We start from the raw sequence: 25,666 nt of genomic DNA, 5'->3' as shown, positions 1-25,666 counted from the left end.
TGGTTAACATATCTGCAATAAATGAATATCATGTAATTTTAACAATAATCATGAATAGCATTTTATATTACAAGCGATGTTATTCCTAATTTGTATTTATATTTGAATGAATACTTAAAAATGTTACGTAAGCTTGCTATTTTTCTTTAAATAAGCTAGAGTTTTGCCTTCCTCACCTTACTGAGGAAAGGCTATAAAATCACTCGAAAAATGAACTTCTTAATTCGACCTCGTAGACCTACCTTCACGTATACCTATCGACTCAGAATCAAATTCTGAGCAAATGTCTGTGCGTGTGTATGTCTGTAAGTCCGTGCACCGAAAAAAAATGCACTCGATTATCTCCGGACAGGCTGAACCGATTTGGGCCGTTCTGGTCTCATTCGATCCGTCTTAGGGTCCCACAAGACCTATTTTAACAATTATGAAGTTTTGTTAAGTGTTTCAAAAGTTATGCTAAAAAAACGATTCTGGCTAAAGTTTGAAAGATTCTAAAAAGGGTGGTTTTTGTAAGAAAACCCGTCTGATCATACATTTTTAGAAAGGTATTTGAAAGACCTTTCTAATGAGCCCAAAACATTGAAGATCTGATAACCCTATCAAAAGTTATGAGCACTTAAGTGTTGTGTATACACTTTTTGGAGGCCGGATCTCTGATATTTTGATGAAATGATGTCCGGATCCATCGTCCGAACAAGCGTTAGTCTGATAATTTAAAGACCTTTCAAATGAGACTGTTATATTGATGATCAGATAACCCCATTAATAGTTATATGCCGATAAGCCATACAGTAAAACAGGTTTTCCGATTTCACATTTTTCAACTTTATTTTACGACTTAAATTGATTTTTTTTCTCACCATCTTATTTTTCATTCATAATTTTCACTTCATACAGTTTCAAATGTCCTTTTCCGGTTCCTCCTATAATTCTCGTACAAAAAGTGCGCACACTGGGCCATTTTCAACACAGCCGCCGTTGGTTCCTCGCCAACGAACCCTCGATCCGCTTCTCCGCAATCTTCACTGAACCTCCTCCGACGCCGCTCCCTCCTCCTTCAGCGTCACAATCACGTCAAATAACTTGTGCAGCTCATCGCAGGTCGCGTGAAACAGCTTCGAGTCGGCCTCCAGACTGCGTTTGGCCGCTTCCTGCTGCTCGAAAGCGACCGTGTTCTGCCGGAAGACTGGAATGTAAATAAACTTCTTCAAAATGTGTTTGAAACTCACCGTGTATAGATTTCCTCCGTGGAGCTTCGTCGGTACGGTTCCGTCACTGAGGTCGAATGCCTGCGCTTATTGTCCGTGGGCTCGTGGTCGTTGGAGTCGGTTTTGTTGACCATTTTGGGAGGATTTTATTTTAATTTGAATGAAACTTCGAGCAGCCACAAAAATGTTGAAATCAAGCTGACTTTTTGCGTGACAGTAGAGCTGTCAAACCGTGAGAAGGATTCGTTTCCAATGCGGGAGAGATTTTCTGAAGGGATCGAAAATCCGTTGATTGGGTCCTAAAATTAAACTTTAATAGGGTCCTAAAATACGTTTAGATGGCTGATATTATTGCTCAACACGATAAAGCTCATGAGGAGCCGATTACACGCGGCTTGCTCGGAGTTGGTAGAGGTGGGAATATTATGTTAAGTGCTTCTTCTGCCTAAACTCGTTGTCCAGCTGTTATTTGTTTAGAAAATACTATATATATATGAGAGGAAGGCACCAACCACCTAAAGGTGGATTAAGAAACGTTTTTAAAGATAACATCAAGTCGCTGGTAGGCAGTTGGACTAACAATCCAAAGGTCGTCAGTTCGAGTCCCGGGATGGATGGAAGCTAAGGTGTAAAAAGAAGTTTTCAATTGCCTCAACAATCAAGCTTTTGAACACCTAGTTGCGAGTAGGTATCTCGCAATCGAGAACGCCAAGACAATGCTGTAGAGCGAATAATTTGATTTGATTAAAAACTAGATTCAAAAATGTCGACAAAAATAAAACTTACTCTTTAAGTCAGTACATTTGATGACTAAAGACACGCGGCATGTTTCCAACGTTCGAAGATAAATTATATCCCATGCCATGAAAATCAAAACGGTGGAATACTCGAAAATCAAAACGGTGGAGGTCTGACAATTTTAGGAAACATTTTTCAACATTTTAAATAAAAAGAGACTCTTTTAAGCATTTTAAATATATTGCTTATTGCGAGATAAAATCACTTTTCTCCTTCGCTGTGACTGACAGGAGGTTACAGCCGCCGAACTACCGCTGTGTAAAAATCAGCAGATTGAACTAGAGCGTCCAATTTCCCGGGGTTAAAAAATTCCCGGGAAACGGGAAATTTTTAACAAATTTCCCGGGAAATCCCGGGAATTCCCGGGAAATTTGAAATTCATCGAAAATTATTCTGATTCTGCTTCTGTTTTGTATTTTGCAACAAAGTTGTATAGAGCAGCAACTTTAATGTTCAAGATGAGTGTGAGGATCAATTAATGGCTTGACTGCTTTAAAAAAATCATACAACTTCATTAAAAAATATACAATTTTTTTTTCAAATTTATATGCTGTTTTTCACAAAATATCATTTAAGGAGTATTTTTTTTTTAATCAAATTTTAATCAGAAAGTAAAATCGCCACAGCGCCACAACCATAAAAATGCTTTTAAATTTATCACTGCGACTAGTTCGAGGGAATATGTTTAAGAATGACATTGACACATAAAGTTAAAAAAAATCATACTGAAATGAAGTTTTTCATGGCAAAGAACAAGTCTTATTGGTTTCAGCTTAAGAATAAGTGAATAAAATCATAGAATTCATCTTACAAATCGAACTTCTCGTGGTTTTCACTTGGAACACTATTTCATGAAATCACAATATTTTTAAAAATGTTTGGTTACCTCATTCAAAACGGTCCGAAAAATCAGGGGCCAAAAATCTAAAAACTACAAAATTTCAACAAAATTAAATATAAGTGTAATCAGTTGAAATCAATTTAAATTGCCTTCTTCTCAATTCTGATCTTAGCCGGAGGGTAGTAATAACTTATTTTCAAATGATTTAACATAAATTTTCGCATAAAAAAAGTTACCAAAAATATAATTGTTTCACAGTAATGCATTCTGCTAAAACGCTCGACCAGACCTAAAATAGTTTATTTTCATTCCATAATTGTAATTTTTATTGCCAAACAAATAAGCAAGATCTATTTCAAGATGTGAATGGATCAGAAAAAAAAATATCAGAAAAAAACCCTAAAAGAAAATGGATTATTTTCTGCTATGTTCAATATGAACAGTGGATTGACATGAATAAAATCAAGTTAGGTTCTCGCATTATTTTTTTGTAAATTTTCAAAACATTGGGACCGAAAAGTTAGGAAAATGTTTACTTCCGCTTGAATTTCGGGAATTCCCGGGAAATTTACTAATTTCCCGGGAAACGGGAAATATTATTTTTCGGGAAATCCCGGGAATTCCCGGGAATTTTTTTCCCGGGACGGGAAATTGGACGCTCTAGATTGAACTGAAATTCAGCGTTGATTTGCCTGTCAACCTGATTTGTTATGTATGTATGTATGTATGATCCCCATACCCGCAGGCAACTTGGTCCTGGAACACATGTGAGCGCTAGGTGAACAATTCGATCATCTTTTACTCCGTAATCTGTACACCCACGTGCATAAGTTTTTTTGCACGAATTTTAGTGCTACAAATACCGGCGCATTTATCAAAATGTTTTCCTCTTCCCTCCCCAAGCGCCAGAAATTTGTAGCGGGTGTAGGGACACTTCGCATAGACGCCCTTGCTCCCATCACGTCACTGAGGGTATGGAGCGACGAGAAATTAATAAGCATGCCCCTCAGTCGAACCTTCATTAGAGAAGCAGGCAATCCACAACTCACAGCGAACGACCGAGGGAACACCCTACCGCGTATATAATAAGATTGGCGTGGTTTGTCTTTAATGAGTTGTAAATATGTCAGAATGAGTGAAAGAATTGCCTGTATTAAAAGGAAAGGTCTCACCAAACAACGGAGTCTTCAGAAAATTTTCATCTCTTCAATTTTTATGTTCGTGGAAAAACATTGAAAAGCTTCATTCTTGAGTTGTTCCGATTCCCCGTCCGTAGCATTTTCCCGCAGTCCTTCCGAAATGTTCCTGTCAGACAGCTCCATACTCTTGTACACGTTGGCCAGCTTCTGCTGGGCCTCCTCAAGGGTCGAGAAGATCTTGGACCAGAACTTGATGGCTATCGGCATCCGGCAGAAAGCTGTTCCAAACGCGAACGTAGACAATCCCCTACCGGCGTAGACGAAGTACTTTTCTTCTCTTCCAACGGGCGCGCACCGGGTTCCGCAACATTCACAAACCGTTCGAATTACTATGGTTTTACTCAAACAGATAGAAAAAAAAAAACCCGAAAAACTTCATAAAAATGACACGAGCAGAAAAATTTGCGTCCGACCTGCCGCGCAACCTACTTCGATCAAGCCTTGCCTGTCAACCTGATTTGTTTTGAATATTTTCCAAAAAGTCAGCAGAAAACTCAAGGCAACCTTTGACAACAGCCAAAAATTTGTTCTGCGGCTGTCATGCGGCCATTCTTCTGCGGCCATATCAGCGCGCGTGAACTCTAATTATTAACGCCCGCCATAATATTGAAATTTGGAGCCAAAGATTCATAGAAAATCTTGGAAATTTTAAATTTTAATGATAATTCCATAAATTTCATTAAAGCTTTTCTCAGCCTTTTTAATACTTTTTGCTACAAAATTGTGAAAATTATTCTTGAAAAATACCAATTTTTTGTTGTTATAACTTTTTTTGAAATTTCGCGGGATTCCGGAAATTTTCGGGATTTTTTTTAAATTATTTTCCCGTTTCCCAGGAAAAACCAAAATCAAGGAAAATTTTACGCTATAATACAATTTATTTAGGAATTTGTTCTGGAAACTGTTTTCTACAATGTGATTGATTTGAAAATGTTTGAATATGTAATGGTGAAATATGACAGAGGATTTAAAAGATAGTTTAATAAAAAGCTTTTTAATGAAAAACTCTAAGTTTAGGATTGTTCAATGCTCAAATTTGTATCAGGTCAATATGTTGTTGTATTTTAATGACAAATTGTACAAAGAAAAGATTTTTAATTGGTCGTCTTGATTCTTCCAACTTCCAGCTTAGATCCAGGGAAAATTTCAAAGAAATCTAGATCTTTTTTTTTGTTTTTTTTATTTGGTCGAATTTTTGATCATGAATTCCCTATAGAGCAATTCCAGCTCAAATCGGAATTTTTTTTGGTACTTTTGTACCCGACCCTCTTCGATTTCAATGAAACTTTGTAGACATGTTATTCTAGGCCTATATAAGCCACTTTGTGTATATGGAGACAATTGAACTCAAAAATGGCATTTGGGAAGGGCGTAAGTTATTTAAATATTAATTAAAAATTACTGTATCACGAAGCCGTTGCATCGTATCAAAAAGTAGTCAAAGACAAACTTGTAGGAAATTTGATGGGCTTTCTGAAAAAAAAAAATTAACTGAAAGTAAAATACACGCCAGTTTATGAGAATTTTCAATTTTTAAGTTCAAAAATTAAATTTTAATGGGATGTAACGATTTTTTTCCGTTAATAATTTTTGTGAAAAAAAAAACCTAAAATGTTACAAAAAGACTCACGAATAATGCAGGATAGTATGTCTCTCCTAAAAAAATACAAAAATCATTGACTAAAACTGTTTTTTTTTTTAAAGGAGATCTAAACGTCAAAATTTTCAAAAACCGATAATGAGAATCGATTCCCCAGCTAATTTTACATAAAAGTCTCAATATAGACCATTGTCCTATGTCCAATCCTTGTGATGTTACAGCGGTTTTAAAAATAAAAATGTTGAGAAAATAGGTTTTTTGGTGGTTTTTGGTGATTTTTATATGAAAAGGAAAACTTATGGGAAATCGGACGAGCTTACCAGTAAAAATATTTACGAGACTGAAAAATTAAGTCTGTCATATAGAAATCACCAAAAACCACCAAAAAAACTATTTTTGCAACATTTTTATTTTTAAAACCGCTGTATCTTCAAAAAGATTGGACATAGGACAATGGTCTATATTGAAACTTTTATGTAAAATTGTCTGGGGAATCGATTCTCTTTATCGGTTTTTGAAAATTTTGACGTTTAGACCACTTTGCAAAAAAAACAGTTTTAGTCAATGATTTTTTTATTTTTTTTGGAGAGACATACCATCCTGCATTTTTCGTGAGTCTTTTTGTAACATATTAGGTTATTTTCACAAAAAAAAACGAAAAAAAACGTGACATCATATTGAAATTTAATTTTTAAACTTAAAAATTGAAAAATCTCATAAAAGTGGCGTGTATTTTTCTTTCAGTGCATTTTTTTTCAGAAAGCCCATCAAATTTCCTACAAGTTTGTCTTTGACCACTTTTTGATACGATGCAACGGTTTCGAGATACAGTAATTTTTAAATTACAATATACAAAAATATTTAAATAACTTACGCCCTTATCAAATGTAATTTTTGAGTACAATAGCTTCCATATACACAAAAATGGCTTATATAGACCTAGGATAACATGTCTAAAAAGTTTCATTAAAATCGGAGAGGGTCGGTTGCAAAAGTACCAGAAAAATTCCTGATTTGAGCTGGAATTGCTCTATAGAAATAATCATTGAAAGTTGAAAACTAAATTTGTCTTATTGATGACTATGCTACCATACTTCTAGAACCAACTTTTGTGTCAATTTGATCAGGTATTCTGTAGATCATAAGAGTCACAAGCTCCTATGATCTTGCAACCTTGACTCGTATTTCGAATAAAAAAACCCGATTTAATCCCACCTGGGGTGAGATAGAGCCTTTCTTACTAAAGAATATAACGATGGTAGAACTTCTTTCAATTCATAACATTGACTTTGTTTAGAAGAAGAAGAAAGTCTTATGATGAAAGCAAAGTATTATAAATGATATGATTTCCAAAAGAAACAGAAAACGCCATTTTCACCAAAAGAATATTTTTAATCGTACATATTCTTAATCAAACAAGCATTTATGACAAACGCGAGCATAGCAAGCTTCACATGCGCCAGTGACAGGGAAGATAGCCATTCAGCTTCTACGAATGTGACAGAGTCAGAGATAGCTATTTTTACAACCGCACCACTACACACTCAATCACGAGTACCTTAGGTAGAAAGCCATTGGCGTCGCCAGCATTGAAAACTTTGAAAACGATATAAACGATGAAAAGCTTAGAAAGCTCCTATTGGAATCCAATGAACCCTGTTAAATAAACTTAAGAAATCACGAAAAAATTAAGTCTACTTTAAGGCGATTTTCGGAGCACACGGAAAACAAATAGATTGTAGCCGGATGAATGTCCTATGTCACAAAAGTTTTTAAATAAACATTGGACAGTTATGCAAAAACAAACAGGGCAAAAGAAACCGAAAAGCTACGATATCTTACATGTTGTAGGAAACATCGGTAGACAAGCTACTACTAACGAGTATAAGTCGAGCCAGCAAATATATGCGCCAGCATTCTCGCGCCAGTATTCGAAGCTCAACTTGACAACTTGTCGACTTGGCGACGAAGCGTCGAAAATCGATGCAGTGTGATTTTTTGACGATTTTTCCGCTTAAAATTCATGTTGAATCGACATATTTACGAAGATGAAAATGACGTCCTGGCTTAAAGTGAAACCTATACATTTCTTTAGTAAGAAAGGCAAAAAGTAAATCGTTCTAAAAATTGATCGGGATTGCCGATCGAGGTCAAATTTGTTTCAGATGCTCACTCATGGTCTGTACTATGAATGTAGCAAGAAATTTTGAATAAAATCAGAAATGAAAAATGTTGGCGAAGGTCACCAGGTGGGCTTTTACCTTTTTTTAGGGATCTTTTTTCTTATGGTAGGTCAATCAAACGGCTCTAACTCCAGAACCATATTATGAATCTGGATGAAAATTTGGGAGGTTGTAGGGCTCGAAAAATGCAATTTTTGAGATAAATAAAAGATATGAAAATGAAAAAATTTGACCATATTTTCATTTGAAAACTGTGTATTTTGTTGAAAAGTCTAGCCGCATCCGAAAACAGATGGATATTTCGAAATTTGCGCGGCAACTCGCCCAGGTTCAGCACACTAGCTTTCATCTGCATTTAGAAGAATCGAAATCGGATATATGGGAGCTGAGAACGGCGCGACACAAAATTTTGCAAAATTTTACCACATACGAACATCACTCGACCTCCACGGAATTTATTTTCTTAAAATTCGAGGGTTGGAGATAGACGAGTTCTGTCAAGGTGAATCGATAGAGCGTCGAAAATCGATGCAGGGTGATTTTTTGACGATTTTTCCGATTAAAATTCATGCTGAATCGACATATTTACGAAGATGGAAATGACGTCCTGGCTTAAAGTAAAACCTATACCTTTCTTTAGTAAGAAAGGCAAAAAACAAATCAATATATATGAATTAAAGTTTGAACAAAGTGAGATGTTTAGAAAGGAGAATGGGCAAATTTGTATTGGAGCTGGTCCAAGGATGTACACGAACGGGACCAACTTTTTTCGAAAGATCTCGCCGAGACATGAAAAAAAGTCTTCTGGACCAACTCTCTAGACCCCGGGGTTCAAAAGTTACAAGCTGTTGAAGTTTGAGCATTTTGGGTAAAAATGTATAAAAATTGTATTTTTACTGTTTCTAAAATCATTAATAAAATCTCTATTTTATTATGGATTTAGATAATCTTGACTTCATTCGACGCGTATCAGCAAAACCTATTAGTTCTGATATGTCTTAGCATGATTGAAACAAAAATTCTCTTGTTTCTATCCGTTTGAAACGTTTGTGCAAGAGGTATACCATAGAAACAAGTCGAAACATCAAGATTTTTAAACCAGATACTGCTTCAGTGAGTATGGAAGGCTACAGTGCAATGTTGTAACAACTTATTGGGATGTTCTGAGTCATCCGAGAACTCCTGGGAGTTAAGACCGGTGAATCTACCGCCGTAACGAGCAAGAGGTCGGCGGTTTTTGACCGCTGATCATACCCGCATAGCTTCAGTGAGTATGGCAGACTACTTTGCTAATGTGTTGGAATGTCCTGGGTTATCCTAGGACTCCCTTGATGTTTCGACATGTTTCTATGGTATACCTCTTGCACAAACGTTTCAAACGGATAGAAACAAGATAATTCATGTTTCAATCATGCTAAGACATATCAGAACTAATAGTTTTTGCTGATACGCTTCGAATGAAGTCAAGATGATCGAAATCCGTAATAAAATAGAGATTTTATGAATGATTTTAGAAATAGTAAAAATACAATTTTTTATACATTTTTACCCAAAATGCTCAAACTTCAACAGCTTGTAACTTTTGAACCCCGGGGTCTAGAGAGTTGGTCCAGAAGACTTTTTTTCATGTCTCGGCGAGATCTTTCGAAAAAAGTTGGTCCCGTTCGTGTACATCCTTGGACCAAATTCGCCCATTCTTCTTTGTGTTGCAAAATTTATAGAAGAAGTATCACTTCTGCATTCTGAATTCTTCAATTGTTTGCAATAAAAGGGTTTAGTACGATAACTAAACTACATTTTCAATTTTTTTACAACTTCCTGGACTCACTGCGAACCTGCACCCGGACGCTACAATTAACAAACTAATATTGACGAACAGCAAACAATCTCGGTAGCGATAAAAGTTTTCCCACATTTTACTTTATATTTATCATTCCACCCATCTCCCCCTGGTCAAGTGTTGAGATCTTGTCTCCCCATTTTCAGCTCCGCTTCTCTCAACCCTGCAGCAAATTGTTGATCACTTCATGTTGCTTCCACAATGTTTGAAATTTCTCCCTTTATTCGAGTTTTACTCTTGTATTTTATTCTGCTAGCTGTTTTTTTTTTCTCTATTCTTCTCTTCCAATCAAACTATTCTCCTTCCTCACCCGGCCACTACTATATTGTATCTTTTACTATCTCTCTCTGTCTCTTTTCTACAAATCAATGTTCGTGTGTGTAATTTATTGGAACAAAAACAAAAATAAACATTAATAAACGAAACACATCAAACGTCAAACAAATCCCCACCCAATGAAAATGTAATAAAAAAAAATATCACAACTCTTCCCCGAACCCCCCCCACATCCGCACTCTATAAACCAACCCCCCAATCGAACCCAGAAGAAGCCGAAGCAGAGTGGGTTGCGCTGGGGCTTGAAGAAAATCTGTTGGGGATTAATAAATATCACTGTGCCACGGGTAAGTGTTGCGTCCGTCACTGTGTGTGTGTATGTGTTTGTGTTCGGTTTCTTTTGTTTGTGTTTGTTGTTATGCTGGCAGTGTTTTGTTTTTCTTTCAATACCCAACCCCCGTTTTCACTCCTTTTCCCGTCCCTTTTTCTGGTGACATTGTCAGCCTTGGTTGAAGTTTATTTGATTGTTATGAGACGTGTATCCTTTTTTTTTGTGCTATTTGTTCCTTTATTCGACCTAATATTTTCGCTTATTTTTCAAACTAGGTTTGTTTTAGAAAGGCACAAAATACAAATACTTACCCTGTTACAATCCCATCGTCAGGATAAGTATTGAATAAGAAAAAAGTTTTTCACGCAGCGTTATCCCTTTTTTGTGAGCTTAGAGTTTTCTTTACCATTTCGTTGTGCTTTTGTTCGGAGCAGCAGTATTGTGTCTTATTTTGCTCTTATTTTCACTTGCTTTTTAAGCAATACTCCTGTGTCGTGTCACGTTGCACTCATTTAGTGTCCTGGATTTATTTAGATAGGTAACAAAAATGTGAAAAGGGTGGCTTAGGGTATTGTTCATAAACAATATCTGGTTTATCTGTTCTAATCATCATTATCAAGACATTTTTCACAAACTCATGTGAAGTAGAGATATTTCGTCATATTCTGGCAGTCCCTAAACTGACTTCTTACTCACGTGACTGAATTACATAAGGGTAATGTACCCTGTTGTTAGACATAACAGTGAAATATCGTAATATCGTTGGACGTTAGGGTAATGACGTTAGGATAGGGAATTCGGGAAAAATACTATGCTGTTGGACATCAGGGGGTGTTAAAATATTCCGTCAATAGACTTTCGATTTTTCTTTTTCCCTGTTAATATACCCTTTTCTATACCTGTTGCAGAATTGAAACATTTCTTTACTCGCTTAATCCTAAAGTAATTTTACAATAGGACGTATTCTTAGACGTTTTCAAGCAAAGCTACGTCCTTTTGAAAAATTACCGCAGAATCAATATTGGACATTAGGGTAGTGCATTAGTTTTGGAAATTAAGGTGAAGTGGTTTCGTGATGGACATTTGCTCGGGTACTTTGGTGTTGATGACGTAAAGTACCTGTCCAAAAAAAATTTTGAAATATTTTATTTTTTCCTTGTTCAGGAGGACATTTTGAGCAACTTTTGTTCTACGAAAAACTTTACTTCTATAGTTTAATATTTTTTTGTTTGTTTTTTTTTTCAATATTTTAATTTGCATTTATCTTGTTTCGTTCATGTTTGTTTTTGGTAGTATTTCGCCAATTCTGATATAATTACATTTTGCCTATCTAATTTTTCACGTTTTTACAGTCACTTTTTAAATTTTTTACTTGTTTTCACATTTTCTAGAATGGCACCATCATTATTTAAATTGTAAAAAATGCGTATAGGCATAGTCTGGGACACTACAAAAATTACTACATACTTTTTTTTACTGAAAATATGGGAAATGTTAGTAAAAACATTACTTTATCCACCCTTAGGTGGTTGGTGCCTTCCTCACAGTTAGAGGTTAATGCCATCCAAAACAGATACAAAAGGGTGAACCTTTCAGTGCTCTATCAACTTGATTCATTATTCATACCATCAGATTGAGTAGTCAGATCTTCATAATGCAGGGCACTTATGTGCTTATAACTTTTGATCTTCAATCTTTAGAAATCAAGGTGGTCAAATTAAGAATTTCGGTTTTAGAGCCTTTCCTCAGTAAGTTGAGGAAGGCAAAAACACAGCCAAAATTGACCCCGGAAAAAATTACATTTTTTAAAACATTGGCAAAGTCACATAAAACAAGTTAAACTTCAAACCCTAACATTTTCTAAAATTTTAGGAGTTCTTTTTTCCAATGCTTTTTAAAGATCAAAAATTTGTTGATAAATTGAGGCGGAGTCAGGTTGTAGAGAGTTTAATTTCATTCTATTGTGTTTTCAAAATGTTTAAAGACATGTTCATAGTTATGCTTCTGTCAAAGATACAATATCTGAGAATTCTTGTAAATTGTTTGTTTTGGTAAGGTTTTTTTTTCAATTTTTTTTTTTAAATCTCGCAATTTTACGTTTTAAAACTAAAGTCAAAATTTTTTTTCGAGAAATATTCTGTTTTTCCAAAAAAAAACATTTATTTTGTCAAAAAATCATATCTCTGCGGCAACATTTTTGTCCATACTTATCTATGGTTCAAAAGTAGGTTTTTTTTGTCCCCCATAAAAAATAAAAAAAAATCAAAAATAAAGAAATAATGATTTTGGGAAATTGATTTATTCTAAAAAAGTTGATTGAAAAATCGAAAAAAAAAATCTCTTAATAATCGTCATTAATACGCACTACTTTTCCCAAGACACCAAATCGATCATAAAATTCCTTCAAATGTTTTCAGATTTTAGAATATTTACGTAAGATTTTTGTATGGACAGTTGCCAAAATTGTATGCAGCCTTGTATGGATGAACCAATGACACTATAAAGCTTCTTTGGTCATAAAGAAGGCCCTCAAAAAGTTTGATCCAAATAAAAAAAAAATAATATACGAAATGTACTATTTCAACAAGTATAAAGAATACCACAAATTAATGAACATGGCGATATGGTTACTTAAACTGATGTTTCATTGAATAACTATGACTAAATATTCTTGAGTTACATTGTAATTGTTTTAAATCGAAAAATATCAAATGCAACTCTCAATTCCCGGGAAATTGAAAATCTCTATATGCAGAACGGGTATTTTCGGGTCACAAAACAATCCTGTGAAATTCGGGAGCGATCTGAGCCAATCCGGCTTTCCGCAAAGCATTTCAATTTTGCTAAAAGCTGTTCTTATTGAATTGACAATTTTTTGAAGATTTTCCATACAAACCAAGCTATGTATGAAAATAATAATTTTTCTCGATGAATAGTCCACATAAGAATAAAATGTAAAATAAAAGCCAAAATTCGGAAAAATAACTAAATTAAATACCTGACTGCATATCCAATAAATGTCAAATTTGTTCCAAAAGATCATTCATGGTCTGGACTTTGATCTGAAAAGAAATTTCCGATGAAATTGATGTTCATTTCGTGAAAGTTACCAATCCGGGCTCTACCCTTTTAAGAGGATTTTTTTCTTCATAGTGGCATTATAAAACAGTTATAACTTTTGAAACATAAATTCAATTTTATAAATGATTATTAAGTATGTTGTGGCGAAAAAATGCAACCTTCTTAAGTATTTACTCGCTTTTTAATTTTAAAATTGAGATACTATTACAAAGGAAAAAAAATGTAAAAAAGCAATTCAAATCCCCAGAAATCTAAAATTCGAAAATTGTCTAAAAATTAGTTTAGCACGTCAGCTTTCAATCTGGAATCCGGATGAAATCAATTGGAATAACTTGAGGCTGAGAAACACTCTGCCACAACTGCTGGCTAGGATGCCCAGAAAAAATGACCCCCTGCTCCACAAGCGGAAAACGGTTTTTCAGGTTATTTTAAGCATCCGTGTAAATTTTGAGCGAAATTGGATGAGATTAACCCATTGATACCCGAGCCTAAAGTTGGTGAAAAAAATGTTTTTCATACAAAAGTAACTTTTTTAAATCGCTAATAACTTTTCAGGATCAAGTTTTACAGCTTTGGTATGTTCTACAAAGTTGTAGAGCATTAAATTTCCAATAAGAATCTCACTTTTGAGAATATTTGGATGGAAGTAGCGCACCGTGCAGACCAAACCGTAAGAAACTTGGGCTTTCCATACATTTTTTCGATTTTTTCCATACAAACTTCACCTCCGAGTATCAATGGGTAAATAATGGCCTATTTTGCTCATATTTGGCCCAGAGTCCTAAAATAGGTCAAGGAACAATATTCAGCTTGTGGAGCGAGGTTTTGAAAAAAAGTCCCATATTCTGGGCACCCTACTGCTGGCTCATTAGTACCACACATGAAGATCCCGAGGGAATTTAAGCTCCAAAATTCGGGGAATAAAGTTAAACATATTTGCCCTTTCCAAACGAAAGAGCTCCAAAAATCAATAAAATTTGACTTGTCAGGAGTTTTGCGATGTTCTAGAATAATAGTTTTGTCATATTTTTTCAATCCATTTCCAAATTTATTTGAAATCTTATGAACTATGATGCAAAATCGTGAAATAAAAACTCAGGTTTAATAACAGAAAATTTTGCGCAAAGAAAACCAAACACAAACTAATCAAAGCCTGTTATGTTTTGACGAAACATAATCAAAATGCTGCATTGGCTTTACGTTTTCACAGCATACTGACTAAAATCATCATAAAATAACGCAGTGACAAACATGTCCAAACCGGGATAAAATATTCACACAAAATGCCACGGTATACGAGTAAGCAGTCCTCCCTTCTTGACCACCCTGCTGTATGTTCCGAATACCGGCGATGACATTTTATGATGTGGGAATAGTCAAGCAAAAACACATTTTCCCCCAACCCCGACTTTTGTACAGAGAAAATCCACCCACCATTCACGACAAGGGCGGTTATTATCCTGGGTGCGCGCGCGTTTGGAGTAAAACAGACATTCATTTACCACCCCATGTAAGCACACAAATAAACCCCCCCCAGCCTTCACGGGGCGGGTGAGTGTGGTTTGTGGCCGGTCTGACGTTGTGAACATCCTTTTCAGGAGCATTTTGGTGGAATGAATGTGTGAAAAAGGTTGAAGACTGAATAAAGTCATGATTTTTTGAAAATAATTTGTTTTGAAAAATGCTTTAAGAGTTTGAAAAACGTTTCTGAAAATCTGGCAGCCTGATTTTAAGCAATTCTTGGAACAATTTCAAAAGAATATCTACTTTTTCGATTGAAATCCAGTCTTGTCTTGTCAAATTCAGGACAATCTCCCCCAAAACTCCCACTGCCTTTTCAGGGTAAACTGTCTGTCATGTGGTGTCACTCCGGCGTTGTAGTTATAGAAATAGAGCTGTAATTCATATGATTATTATATGTCCACGGGAAGAGGCCGTCAAATCAAGTTTGAATTGGTTCAGCGACACCATAATTGGCGTTGGAGGCAGCCGCCTGATGTTTATTGTTTATTGACTATGAACCCTGTAATTGGGAGCTAGATTGCCCATAATTGGCTCCTGGTGAGCCGTAAAATCGATAGTGTGGTTTATCAAAGTGTTCTATTTGGGTTTTCTCCGTGGAATATTAAATTCACTACATTTTCTAACCGACCAAAATTAGTCAAAAATTAAGCAACTTAAAATAAACTTAAACGCTCACCCGCAAGTCCTGCTACTTCCCAACTGAAAAATGCAAATTAAAGCACGCTCTCCGTCAGCTTCATTCGCATTATTCATGTCCTCGCTCATTAGGATAATGAAACAGAGCGTGATGTGAAGCGACGAGGACGGGGAGATCAGCGGGATGAAATTTAATTATCCTCAAACGCCGAAAACCCCCGGTGAAAAACCAGTGTTCTCACAGCAGCAGCAGCAGCAGCCCCGGAGCGAATACCACGTGGTATTCATTAACCGTCTCACTTTCAAGCTGAATAGTTCGACGAAACACTCGACCCCCTTTTTCACCTGGCCTGGTTTTTGGAGCTCTGTTTTAATGGCTTCGGATATGATAACGTGCGAGAGATGTGTGTGTGTGCGGTAGTTGTTTCTATATATATCTATAAGCCCGGTTTTTGCTAACGTGGAAAACTTTCCTCACTTTTTGTCGTGCCATAATTTAAGCTTTAAATGGGTTCCAGCTATCGTGGTGAAATATTAAATATAACTTTTTATGTTAGATTTATTAATTTATTTAACTAATTTAAATTCGATTAAAATAATCTAATTTAGATTTATATTTATTTCACGCCTATCTTTTCTATCCTTTTTTTCTTGTTTCGTGTCACTTCGCCTTATCTTTCACATATCATATTTCATCTATCATCTTTTTTTTATGACTTATCTCTCATTCACAGCAGTTGCCCCAACCCCTATACGATTTGCGTGAAACGTTGTCCTTATGGATAATATTGGTCGCTGATCACGAATCTGTAGTCCATTTTTCATAAATCGTGACAGAGGGGCGGTATGACTTCCAAAACATTGTTTTGGGGGTTCGCTATAACTCGTGATGGCTACAAGAAAATCCCTTATTTTTAAATTTATGGGATTGTCTGTTTTACAACATTGTAGAACATTGATACACTCAAAAAATATCCCGGCAACCTGAAAAAAAAAATTCAAATGAAATTGTTTGTTTCAGAAGGAAAAAATACTCTTCAGATTCGAAAAGTAATTTAAATTTACGATCTAATGACGTGTCACTTGTTTGACAGTTTAGTATCGAAAAGTGGTATAGGATTCAAAAATATTGTTGTATTTTCAAAATTACCCCTTAGGATAAAGTTTCACGCAAATCGAAGAAGGAATAAGTCAACCTTTACGATTTCATGTGAGTTGGCAGAGAATCTCAACTCTAATTCTTATCTCTAATTTCCAGTCTCTCATCTTTTTATCTCTTATCTCATTGTCGAAATTTCAAAATAAGCTAAATTCTTTTCAAAAGGTGTGAATAACATTTTTTTTTTTTTTTAATTTATATTTATTGTGATTTTCTCTTCCATGTACATTCATTCAGTTAAAATATTATTAAGTGTCCAATCACAATCGATGACTTTTCACCTCAATTTTAAATACTAGCAACTTTCATTTATTCATGAAATATTTAGCTTTCGCTATTCAGTGATTTCAAATGTAGGAGGTCCTACATGTACAAAAGGGAAAAGGGAGCGGATCAATGCAGCTGAAGACTGCAATGATTTTTGTCGAAATGCATCAATTATCTTATTGGACATAACATCCAAAGTGTCAACTTCGGCTAATTGATGAAGTTCACTGGTGCTGAACCAGGGAGGAAGTTTCAGAATCATTTTCAGAATTTTGTTCTGAATCCTCTGAAGTTTTTTCTTCCTGGTTAAGCAACAGCTTGTCCAGATCGGCACAGCATAAAGCATGGCAGGTCTGAAAATTTGTTTATAAATTAACAGTTTATTCTTGAGACAAAGTCTAGAATTCCTGTTTATAAGTGGATACAAACATTTAATATATTTGTTACATTTAACCTGGATACTTTCAATGTGATCCTTGTAAGTAAGGTTTTTGTCAAAAGCAAGTCCAAGATATTTCACTTGATCCTCCCACTTTAAATTTACCTCATTCATCCTTATAATGTGATGAATTTTTGGTTTAAGAAAATCAGCCCTTGGTTTGTGAGGGAAAATAATAAGTTGAGTTTTTGCAGCATTTGGAGTAATTTTCCATTCTTTCAAATAAGAATTGAAAATATCCAAGCTTTTTTTTGTAATCTTCTTGTGATGACACGAAGGCTTCTACCTTTGGCGGAGATGCTTGTATCATCAGCAAAAAGTGATTTCTGACATCCTGGGGGCAAATCAGGCGAGTCAGAAGTAAAAATATTGTATAAAATTGGACCCAAAATGCTTCCTTGAGGGACGCCGGCACGTACAGGTAGTTGATCAGATTTGCTATTCTGATAACATACCTGCAGAGTACGATCCGTCAAATAATTTTGGATAATTTTCACGATGTAAATCGGAAAATTAAACCTTTTCAATTTCGCAATCAAACCTTTATGCCAAACACTGTCAAATGCTTTTTCTATGTCTAGAAGAGCAGCGCCAGTAGAATAGCCCTCAGATTTGTTGCTTCGAATTAAATTTGAAACTCTCAGCAACTGATGAGTAGTTGAATGCCCAAGGCGAAATCCAAACTGCTCATCAGCGAAAATTGAATTTTCATTAATGTGCGTCATCATTCTATTGAGAATTATTCTTTCGAATAATTTACTAATAGATGAAAGCAAACTAATGGGCCGATAGCTTGAGGCTTCAGCAGGATTTTTATCCGGTTTCAAAATCGGAACTACTTTAGCATTTTTCCAACTACTGGGAAAATATGCCAAATCAAAACATTTGTTGCAAATTTTGACCAAGCTACTTAAAGTTGCTTCAGGTATTTTTTTAATTAAAATGTAAAAAATGCCATCCTCACCAGGGGCTTTCATATTTTTAATTTTTTTGATAATAGATTTTATTTCATTCAGATCCGTATTAAAAACATCATCTGATGAAAACTCTTGTTCAACAATATTCTGAAATTCTATTGAAATTTGATCTTCAATAGGACTCAAAACATTTAAGTTGAAATTATGAGTACCCTCAAACTGCTAAGCAAGTTTTAGGTGTGAATAACATAATTCTTTGTTTTTTAAGATAAGCTTGATTTTTTGCAAATATGAGGCACAAAATTCAATGAATGTTAACTTTATTTCTATGGAAATTTAAGTGCAATTAGCTGAAATCATTTTAAAATGTATTCCCCGGCGTTAAGAATCAATTTTAGCATTACTAGTGTAAAATGCATTTCAAAACACTTTTTCCATGCAAATGTTGAAACTTTTGCTTGTTATTTCAATTTTTATATATTTTTTTATGTTATGAGCAATTCCAGCCCAAAACAGGAATTTTTCAGGTACTTTTTTCTCGACCCTCTCCGATTTCAATGAAACTTTGTAGACATGTTATCCTACGCTTATATAAGCCATTTTTGTGTATATGGCGCCAGTTCCACTCGTTAATGACATTTGAAAAAAATAGGTTTTTTTGCAATTTCCATGTGACAGACTTGATTTTTCACTCTCAAAAATATTTTTATCGGAAAGCTCGTCCAATTTCCCATAAGTTTGTCTTTGACCACATTTCAATTGGATGTATGGGCTTACATATATAAGCTAATTACATTGCTCATAACTGAAAACATAATATTTTTTCAGTGTAGTATAGTAACCTGGATTGTAAATTAGCTTAAACCATCAAAAAAACGAGTTATTTTGAAAAGTGGTCAAAGACAATCTTATGAGAAATTGGACGAGATTTTCGGTAAAAATATTTTCGAGACTGAAAAATCAAGTCTGTCATATAGAAATTGCAAAAAACCGTCAAAAAACCTATTTTTTCAACATTTTTATTTTTAAAACCGCTGTAACTTTACAAGGATTGGACTTAGGACAGTAGTCAATATGGAGACTTTTATGTAAAATTGTCTGGAGAATCGATTATAGTATTCGGTTTTTGAAATTTTTTACGTTTAGAGCACTTTTCAAAAAAAAAGTTTCAGTAAATGATTTTTGTATTTTTTTTAGGTGAGTTGCTCCATCCTGCATTTTTCTTGAGTCTTTTTGTAACATCTTAGGCTATCTTCACAAAAATTTTGAACGAAAAAAAATCGTGGGCTCCCCCTCAAATTTGACTTTTATACTTAAAAATCAAAAAATCTCATAAAAGTGGAGGGTTTTTTTCTTTCAGTGTATTTTTTTCAGAAAGCCCGTCAAATTTCCTACAAGTTTGCCTTGGACCACTTTTTGATATGATGCAACGGCTTCGAGATACAGAAATATTTAAATTCCGAATTACAAAAATATTTAAAACACTTACGCCCTTCTCAAATGTCATTACCGAGTGGAACTGGCTCCATATACACAAAAATGGCTTATATAAGCGTAGGATAACATGTCTACAAAGTTTCATTGAAAAAGGAGAGGGTCGGGTACAACCGATTCCCTATTTGGCATGGAATTGCTCTTATTCAATTTTGCTTTATAAAAAGATTTTTAATACTTTTTTCTCCAGGTTTTTGATATTAAAAAAAAAAACAACAAAATTTCTATAATGCATATTTCCTAAATCAGATTTTGCGCCTTCACTCACTATAGCTCAGAAGATGTGTTTTTAGTTCTCTAAATCATATATTTTTTTCGAAAATTAAAAAAAGTACGTTTTTTTGAAATTTAAATGATAAAAAAAAATAAAAAAGACCGGAAATTGTTTTTTGTTTGATCCAAATAAAAAAAAAGAAAAGAGATTTTCTAGATCGTAGAGAACCACTCAAATGTTTCATGCAAAAATAAATTGACTTTTGTATACTAAGTCCAATAAATTACTAAACCACAAAAGAAAATTGCATAAAACGAATATGCTACAAAGAAAAAAATCGAACAACAAACACCAATGTTTTTTAAGTGATGAGATGTGGTAGAAGTGTAATTTTTACTTAAATAATCAATATATTGATAGAGGATGCGTTCCAGTTGCAGGAGCCAACCATAATCCGTGGCTGGTTAAATATTTGCATATGCACTCCTCGCCACGATCGCATCAATTTGAATAAACAAACAACAATTAATTATGAAACGGAAGCTGATAGTAGTGGTGGTTGGGTTGTTGGCCTCTGGTCTGTAACTTGTGTCATGAATATGTAGATGGAGATTGTTCGACCGTGAAGATTGGTCTGAATTTAAGGTTGTTGATTTTAATGTTAATTCCAGAATTTCGCCTTTAAAATCTCAAAATTAATCTTGATTAATTATCACAGTTGATTTCCGAACCCCCTCAAGTTTACAATCACGCCGATCACCCTTCTTTCAGGTGATTATTAAAATGTCCCTCACTTTCCTCTCTCTTCCCATTTTCCCAAATTTTCAACACCCCCTCCCTCGATAACGATGGACAGGCTGCGACGGCTGCTGAATATCGTTCGGTGGACGCGCCGAATTTCCATGTTATTTTGCTTCATTATTCAAGCTATCCTTTTTTTTCTCTCTCTCTCTCTCGTTTGCTTTTCTGTTTTCCCCCAAACAGGTCACAGATGTGCTTAAGGACACGATCCTTGTTTGTTTGTTGTTTTTCCTCGGCGGCGGTTTTTTTTGGGGGGCTTAAATCGATTTGTCTTTCCTTGTGGAGGTTTTTTAAATTTTGAGCTTTTCATGTTACAGGTTTTTCTGGATTTTAAAATTGTTTTATGTGTAAAAAGCTCTGAACTCGTTTATTTAAAAGGGCATGATATTTATGTAAATTGAAATAAATGTAATATAAAACCTGTTAAAAATTGCTTACTCATCGTTAAACGTCACAACTGTTTACTTGTTGTACCTCAAGACCTGGAAACTGAATGGGAATGAATAAATCACTGGCCATTGAGTTTGTGTTTATAAGCCAGCTGGTGTCAAGCGTGAGTCCGATCGGAGCACGCGTCTGGGTGATGAGCTGGCACGATATGTTTGTAAATATTTATGAAGTCTGTCAACTGTCTCGACGTCAGTGCTCCATATAGATGTGGATATTTCTTGTGCAAAGCTGGTGGCATCAGATTCGATCAGGTTATTGCTCGTTGCAAGTTAGAATGCAGTGTTTGAGAATTTGAATATAGTCAGTTTGATAGCCCTTATTGTAGCTCGAAGATAAGTGTGTGATTTTTTTGAAAAATATTTTGTGTTAAGTGGAATTTAAATTGAAAATTGTATTTACACGTTTCTTTAAGTTTTATTATTTTACATTCGTTTCAGGTCACTGAGTGCCAATATCGTTGGTGATGAATCTGTTCAGTTACGATGTTTTATAACAGTTTTATGGTAAGATTTCAAAATTTGCTTATTTTTGGGTTGCATTATATCCATTGGTGATGGTTAATTAATAACATATAAAAAATGAGCCGGATTGAAAGCCTTCTCCTGTACTCGTTTTTGTTATTTGGATGTAAAGTTTGCAGTTGAATAAAAGAGTTTATGAAAAGTTAATTTTCAAAATGACAAAAGATCCGATTGACCACCAACACTAATTTGCGTATTTGTCTTAAACAAAAGAGTAGTTCTCTACGATTTCACAATTTCTTTTCACGATTTTAAATTCACATTTTTTTTATTTGGATGAAACTTATAATAGAGTTTCCATACAATTCGCCATGCAATTTTTAGGGCTGGTCATACAAAATAGGTTCGTCAATATATGCAATTCTGTAGCTTGAGAAGGGATTTCTGATCGATTTGGTTTCTTGGACAAAGCTGGAGGTTATGATTGAAGAAAAAATAGGTACACGGAAACCCATTTTTTTCATTTTATTTTTTATTACCAAGAGTTGACTGAAATTAATTTTCTATTTTTCGTATGTTTTAGGGGACAAAAAAATAAATCTTCTAAGCTACAGTGCGTTAGCCTGTAATTTTCAACTGGCGATATCTCGGATACTATTGATCCGATTGCAATCATAATCAATGTTTGAAACTTATGTGAAATTTTCTGTTCTTTTCAATAACAAAAAAATTATATTTGAAAATCAAGCTCAACTTTTGAAAGGTCTTGAAAAAAACAATTTTCCTTATTTCAATTTTTTTCAGACCAATTTATAAAATTTTTGAAATAGTTTTATTGAAAAGATCAGAATGTTTCGCAAAAGTTTCATATTTATATTTAAACATTGAAAGTTGGACCAATAGTTCCTGAAATATCGTCAGTTGTAAATTGCAGGCTTATTAGGTGACACTTGAAGATTTTTTTTTTATTAATTCGGATTCTTTGAGGGGCTGGCCTAATAAAAATATTGTCGAAATAGTTTAAAACACTCAAAACTGGTTTACAGTCTGGGACTCTAAAAACATTACTGCACACTTATTTTTACTTAAAATGTAGGAAATGTTAGTAAAAAACACAGCCAAAGTTGACCCCTAAAAAAAATTACGTTTTACAGCCAAAGTTGACCCCTAAAAAAATGACGTTTTTAAAACATTGGCAAAGTCACATAAAACATGGTTAACTTCCAACCCTGAATTATTCTAAAATTTTAAGAGTTCTTCTTTTGGTTGAAAAATGGAATTTTGGCGATTATTCAGATCGAAGCCCCTTCTAAAGGCGGGGTTAGGTTGTAGAGGGTTAAATTAATATGTTAGAACCTAACCTCAAAAAATGCAAGCTTCAAAATGCTTCATAATAAATAATTTTTAGATTAAATTCATGAAAAAAAAAACATGAATGTAATATTGGGACCATCCATAAACCACGTGGACACTTTAGGGGGGGGGGGTGAGCGATTGTCCACGCTCCATACAAAAAGATTTTTTTGTATGGACAATTGTCCACGATGGGGGTTGAGATTTCCAAAAAGTGTCCACGTGGTTTATGGATGGTCCCATTATAATACATTCCAATTCGAACGTAGAAATGCTGATTTATCGAAATTTGTTTTTTTTTTTTTGCTGAAAATATTAAATTTAGCTTACTTTTTCAGAATGCTACAAACGAATCTCAAATATTCAGAAAAAAAAATCTTTCCAAATTTTCTAACTTTACTCCAAAAAATTGCAATAAGATCTGTTTATTGTTCGTAACAATTTTTTCATTGGCATTTTTGGAAAATATTTGGACCAAATTTTGATATTTAGATCATAAGTCAATAATTAAATTGAAACGATTCCTGGTGTATCGATTACGTTTACAAGTAGAATTCAATGCTGCAATATTTTAGCAAGCTTGTTGATTTCTAGTTCGTTTAATTGGGAAATTGATTAACTTTTTTCCTAATAGTTGCTTGTTTCTATAGTACGTTGGTAATATAATGCAAAATGTGACTCAGTGTTTTTTTTTAAATGGATATTTACTGTGAAATTCAATCGTTTGATTTTTTTTTGCCAGAATTGTTCTATCAATGCAAAGATTTTTTTAAATTTCTGCTCAAGAATCAACTGAATTTTTCAATAAGAAAAGGCGAAGGAAAGGTGACATTTTGCTTCTTCAAATTTCAGGCCTTATTTTCAACATTATAATAGTAATATTACTGTCAGATTCTTATTTTCGTCTTTTTCCTATCTGTGGTTCCAAAATTTTAAATTGATATGAATCCGAAAAAAAAAATCTATTTGACTAAAATTGCTAAAATATTCTCAATTTAATGTTGCTCAATACAAATTTATTTTTGCCGAATATTTGAAAAAGAGTATACATTGGCTTACGTATTTTGTCTATATTGTAAAATTTATTTTAAATTAATATTGATTAAAAGGGATTTAGGGACTAAATCTTTTGTTTTTTTTTGTTGTAATATTACACTTTTTATCTTCGATACCGTAAAGTGGGGTGACTTTGATAGCCCGGGGTGACATTGATAGAAATTTGATTTGACCACTAATTTTGATACATGCAATGTAACAGTCACATTTTTGCATAAATGTTCGATAATAAGCTATCTCTTAATGCTTCAATACTCAAAACTCTCAAAAATGTTTAGATATTAATTTGACGGGCATTTGAAAAACCTATCAAAGTCACCCCGGGCTATCAAAGTCACCCCAGTTTACGGTACGCATTTTGCAGTGTCTTTTTGTTTTCACGCGATAAAAACAAATTAAAAATAAGGCGCAATTTCATGTTTTAAAAAATCTGAAACATTTGGTTGGGATTTAACTTAAACTGACAAAGTAATTTTTAAATTGAATAATCGCAAGGTAAACTCACAAGTTAGTCTGCAAGAAGAAAAGGAAACCTCACCTCAACCTGTTTGCCAAGCCAAAACTCCGTGGACAAAGGGGATGTAAGTTGTTTGTTAAATATGCATTCTACAATGGTGTTTGCGTGCTGCTGCTGCTGCAGGCAGTGCAGGACAATGTTTGGTGATGCTAATTTATTTATGGCATGTAATGATATATACGAGCTTACTTTGTAAACATTTGGTTGGTTCAAATGATACTGTTTCAATTAGATTTCCAGAGCAACATTTGAAAGGGGCGGTACGACATTGCTCTTACGGCCTTTCATTACACGCGTTTAAATGGGACGAAAGGCCGTAAGAGCAATGTCGTACCGCCCCTTTCAAATGTTGCTCCAGATTTTTAAAATGATTTTGACTTTTTTTAGGGAATCAGTTTTTACATCTTTTTAAACTGATTTTTTCGTTTAAAAATGTTAATACTTGAAACAGTCTAATAAACACGAACAAAGCAAGAGCTTTTAGCCAAGGATACATATTAAATTTCCAGTCCCCTACATCTTCGGCCCTGTGTGTGCGGTCCGGTCGTCATGGGAAAAGTCCTGTGCAGAAGCACACAACACGTGACTACAATAACTGCTTTACGGGGCGACACGCGGTGATAAGCCTGTGGCTCGTTACACTGCCGCTGACTGGTGTGTCTGTCAAGAAGCCTGCCTTGCGGAAAACCGTTTTACACAGAGTGCACAGGCTTGTCCTCTGGGTTCTTCGTAGAACATTGCTGCAAAAAATTGTGTGATAGTGCGGGTTGAAAGTTTGTGAACAGTTTTCTTTTAAACGTAATTATTTTTGCTAGATTTCTCAACTTTTTCAACCGTCAGTGTATACAGTATTCTTCGCAAAGCCGATTTGACCAACTTATGTTAAATGAAGTGGAATTGTCATCCGGTTGGGTGGAAAATCGCTGTAATACAATTGACCAATTATCGCCGGTTGTACACGACGCCACATTGTTTGATTGTGTTTGCGTAGTATACATGCTAACGAGTGTTTAATCGTGCG

General features: G+C 34.6%; 1 protein-coding gene across 9 annotated transcripts in view; it reads left to right on the top strand.

Annotated features, from left to right (window-relative positions):
• LOC6047935 (transient receptor potential cation channel trpm) overlaps positions 1–25,666 on the top strand; it is a 222,908-nt gene that overhangs the window by 53,485 nt on the left and 143,757 nt on the right. For 3 of the 9 annotated variants that reach the window (XM_038259294.1, XM_038259308.1, XM_038259299.1), the window contains exon 2: positions 10,215–10,292. The exons of 2 other annotated variants lie outside the window; for them this stretch is intronic. In XM_038259294.1, coding sequence (XP_038115222.1) covers positions 10,215–10,292 — 78 coding nt within the window. Of the gene's footprint in view, positions 1–10,214; positions 10,293–21,695; positions 21,762–25,666 lie in introns of those variants that run through there. 4 more of the 9 variants (XM_038259303.1, XM_038259305.1, XM_038259304.1 and 1 more) reach the window with 3 other exon arrangements.

This window comes from Culex quinquefasciatus, chromosome 3 (genome assembly GCF_015732765.1).
Source record: "Culex quinquefasciatus strain JHB chromosome 3, VPISU_Cqui_1.0_pri_paternal, whole genome shotgun sequence".
Taxonomy (NCBI): Eukaryota; Metazoa; Arthropoda; class Insecta; order Diptera; family Culicidae; genus Culex; species Culex quinquefasciatus.
Note: the sequence above shows the minus strand (reverse complement) of the source record. Positions and strands in the feature narration are given on the sequence as shown.